Source organism: Monopterus albus, unplaced genomic scaffold, assembly GCF_001952655.1.
Source record: "Monopterus albus unplaced genomic scaffold, M_albus_1.0 scaffold35.1, whole genome shotgun sequence".
Classification (NCBI taxonomy): Eukaryota; Metazoa; Chordata; class Actinopteri; order Synbranchiformes; family Synbranchidae; genus Monopterus; species Monopterus albus.
The window spans coordinates 1,853,092-1,857,021 of NW_018127915.1; the positions used below are offsets into that span (position 1 = coordinate 1,853,092).

The following is a 3,930-nucleotide window of genomic DNA, read 5'->3' on the forward strand; positions in this document are numbered from 1 at the left end:
AATGACGATGCAGCTGTAGAAGTTGCTGAGGATCCTAGGCGACATGCCAAACCTCCTCAACCTCCTCAGGAAGTACAGTACATAAAAAGTACATAAAATGTCTTTTATGTGATAAAAGAAGGATTTGTTTAATGTGTACACACTCCGCATCTCTCCACTCACACACCCCTGAGTGCTGTCTAAAGGAATTTTAGTTTTAGGTCTAACAGCAGATTTTATTATTTAGAAATCTGAACTACTTATTTGAGCAAAGGATTTCTCTCACAATGCTCATTGTCTTATCAGACAGATTAGCAAACTTCTCAAATCTAAATTCTAGATTTACAGATGTACACACTACTCAGTGTCAGGGCTAATGTCTAGTACAACATAGATTTATGTTTCATGAACAAATAATACTTATTTTTACCTTTGCAACTCTATATGCAGTCCTTTGGTGTGAGTCTTTAGTGAGTTGGTTTCTCATTTAAGAGGGGAGTGCTGCAGATGCTCTCTCAGTTTACAGGTAACAAAGTCATCTATTCTCCCATTTGAGCTTTTCTGCATCTGTACTTCTGTCTCCAGTGCAGTGGAGCATGGCACGGACATGCTGGAGATGGACTGTCATTTAACACGTGATGGACATGTGGTGGTGTCACATGATGAGAATCTGCTGAGGCAGACTGGTCACGATGTCACCGTCTCCTCACTCAACCTACAGGTGGGAGGACAGGTCCTGGGGGTTAGGACAAGGTTCACAAAGGTCATGTCAGTGTTCTTTTTGGCCCACTATGTTGGCAAGGATGGGGCTTGTTTTGCATGCAAAGATTTATTTGCTTTAAATGAATCTAAAATTGAAGCAAACATTTAAGAACTGACAACTTACAAGAAGCTAGCTAAAATCCACGTATCAGGCAGAATTTTTGTAGTTCCTGAGAAAACCTCTATCATTTTGATCCAGGTTCCCAAGATGCGCTGTACATATTTTTACTATAGTCACAGTAGTTTTATGTCTCTGTACATCTGCTTCTCATCTCTGTCAGGATTTGCCTTTGTATAAGGAGAAAATGGAGGTGACATTTTATGTAGGTGAGTTCTGTCATTTTCTAGTTCTTATTCATTAACTAAAGACTAAAGGTCACTGAATGTAGAAGTAGGTGTGTGTGTGTGTGTGTGTGTGTGTGTGAGACCTTAATTTTCACCCTTCCCATCCTTCAGGTCACTACAGCAGTGGTGCAGACAGGAAGTTTGTTCTACTGGAGGACGTGTTCAAGAGGTTCCCTAAGCTACCTGTCAGTATCGAGATCAAGGAGAACAATAGCCAGCTGATAGAAAAGGTACAGTACACCAGAAAAAAGTCAAATACAACTCTTATTAACAAAATCCAAAATGTAACAAGGTCAAGATAATACTGTAGGTAGCACTGCTTAAAATAAATAGATCAAAATTTGGTAAACAGTAAAACTAGTGTACTTAAAATGATCCCAATAATGAGTGATATGACCTTAGAGCTGACATTGCAGGTGACTGTGGGGTTTTTTTTGAAGTATGTTAGGAAAGAAATGAATCAGACCTGTTTGAGAGTTTCAGTGTTCATGTTTTGTGCAGGTTTTGTATGTGAGGGCCTTGGATAGGGGCAGGCTGTAAATGTCAGTCAGGCCATGACTAATATCAGCTTTATGAAACTGAAGATGCATAGTATTTAAAATAAACTGTTGCAGAGGTGTTTAGTAAACAGTGTGGGAATTCTATGGCTGTAGCTTTGTGGAACTTTGCGACTATCTGATTTGATTCAAGAATATCCCCGATGTTGAACTTAAATTTGTACCCACCATGTGTTTTGGCTTACATAAAAAGCTGTTGATTGTCTAGCCTCTTCTGAAAAAATAAATCCTGGCTGTGAGACATTTTTCTGTCTATATCTTGTTTCATATTTCCTGTGCTTGATTTGAACTGACTGGGTCCACTTTCATATCTCACCATTTCATCACCATTATATTTAATCTGGGACCCTCTCTTGTCTGTCTGTAGGTATCTGACCTGGTGAAACGCTACAACAGGGAGGAGATCACTCTCTGGGCCTCTGTGAACTCCTGCATCATGAAGGAATGTCACAGAATGGTACATTAACCACCTGGGGGAGACAAAGCTACCTTGACAGTATTATTCTACCAATTCACAGTAGAAATGTGGTGATTTGACGAGCTCCACCAGCTCAGTCTCTGTTTCATCATCACTCCTGACATTCATAAAAACTGTCTCTCTATCAGTGTGGTCACCCAGACTCTCTGTTTTTGTTTCTCGTAGAACGACTCCATGCCGTACAGTTTCACTGTGAACCGAGGTTTGCTGGTTCTGCTTCTCTTCTACACCGGCCTGCTGCCCTTTGTGCCACTGGGAGAGAGTATATTGCAGTTCTACCTGCCGAGCATCTACAACAGGTGTGGCTCCAGGAGTCACCGTCTGCGCATGTTGTGTTCAAAGTGTGCATGAGGACAGAGACAGTTAACCCTTACCTGTGCTTGGATGTTCCACCGTTTTCTATGCTGAATGTTTTGTCTGTGCTTTTTATCCTCTTAGATTCTGCTTCTCTTACCTTTAATGTAAGATATTTAATGTAAATGTGTCACAGTACAGACGTGATGCATCTACTATTTCTCTGTGTGTGCTGTAGGACATTCATTCCTGAGGATCCCATCCTGAGGAACAGACTGGTCATCTTTTTGTTAGAAAAGTGAGTGCACGTTTTAAGGCCAGTGCAGCCTTTCTTTCAGCTGTCCTGTTCTGTTTTTTTAATCTGAAGTGGTAAAGAGAGAAACACTGCCAAACATTTCTGAAAACAGAAAGCTACAAGTTTAAATGACTAAGAAAAAACATTAATAAGAACATTAAGTTATGTTTGTAGAATAATATTTCTATGTTGGATTAGAACATCTTTGAGGAGAACTAAGCTATTTGTGTTATTTTGTATTATTTTATATATTTATATATAAATACATTTTATATTTTACATTCCAGAGTGACTATGAGGAGGAGTCTTTTCAAACACCTTGCAGCCCGTGGAATTCAGGTATGAAGCCATCATCATTCATGTATAACACCTAAATGCAATGTTTTCAAAGTGCATTACAGCAGTGCACAGAAATGTAAATAGAATACACATTTATACATCATCAGAAGTGTGATTTTAACAGCTCAGAGTTGAATCAGAGATACCTATCCAGTTTTCACTCAGCTGTTGATGTGTACTATCCAAATCTGCAGCTGCCAGAAATGTAATCATTTCAAATTGGAATGCCATAAGGTGATAAAGCCTATGAGGACGTGTGGTCTCCAGGATCCCAAACAGGTCTTTAGGGTTGATTAATATCTGTAATTGCAGGTGCATCTGTTTGTTTGCAATGAAGATGAGGACATAAAGGCAGCATTTGATATAGGAGCCACAGGAGTGATGAGTGACTATCCATCTCGTCTGTCAAGCTACCTCTGCAGAAACAGAAGTCAGGATTGAACTTGCAATGCATCCAGACACGATAACTCAGAAATGGCATCTTTCTAATGAATGGTTGTAAAAGAGAAGTAAACACAAGAAGTGTCAGACCCATTGTCTTACCCATGACATGATTAATCAAGGAGTTGGTCTAACTATTTAACACCATACAGTGGGAACAAAGCTATTCGTTTAGTTCTTTATTCTCAAACCTTAATCACTGTTGATAGACCTGAGGTGTGATCTGGCATCTGTTTGTGTTTCTATAGCCACCGCCCAGTCTTTCTGACACAGCCCAAGTGATTTTTCCAGCAGCTAATCTAGTGTGAATATTTAACCAGCTGACCTGGTCGCCTGATATCCGATTTTCCATGATAAGTAAATGTGACTGTTTTGACTGTGTCTGATGTTATTTCCTGATATACTTTGATTGGTTTGAGTAAACACTGGACATAGGAATT

General features: G+C 39.6%; 2 protein-coding genes across 2 annotated transcripts in view; both read left to right on the top strand.

Moving 5' to 3' along the window:
• mapk3 (mitogen-activated protein kinase 3) overlaps positions 1-1,165 on the top strand; it is a 17,773-nt gene extending 16,608 nt beyond the window's left edge. Inside the window, exon 10 of the transcript XR_002274739.1 lies at positions 1,137-1,165. The gene's annotated coding sequence lies outside the window, so the exon portion shown is untranslated. The remainder of the gene's footprint in view (positions 1-1,136) is intronic.
• Positions 1-3,490, top strand: part of gdpd3a (glycerophosphodiester phosphodiesterase domain containing 3a) — an 8,097-nt gene extending 4,607 nt beyond the window's left edge. Inside the window, exons 4-10 of the mRNA XM_020597839.1 lie at positions 565-700; positions 1,023-1,068; positions 1,198-1,316; positions 2,287-2,420; positions 2,654-2,713; positions 2,998-3,049; positions 3,362-3,490. Coding sequence (XP_020453495.1) covers positions 565-700; positions 1,023-1,068; positions 1,198-1,316; positions 2,287-2,420; positions 2,654-2,713; positions 2,998-3,049; positions 3,362-3,490 — 676 coding nt within the window. The remainder of the gene's footprint in view (positions 1-564; positions 701-1,022; positions 1,069-1,197; positions 1,317-2,286; positions 2,421-2,653; positions 2,714-2,997; positions 3,050-3,361) is intronic.
• The last annotated feature ends 440 nt before the right edge of the window (positions 3,491-3,930 follow it).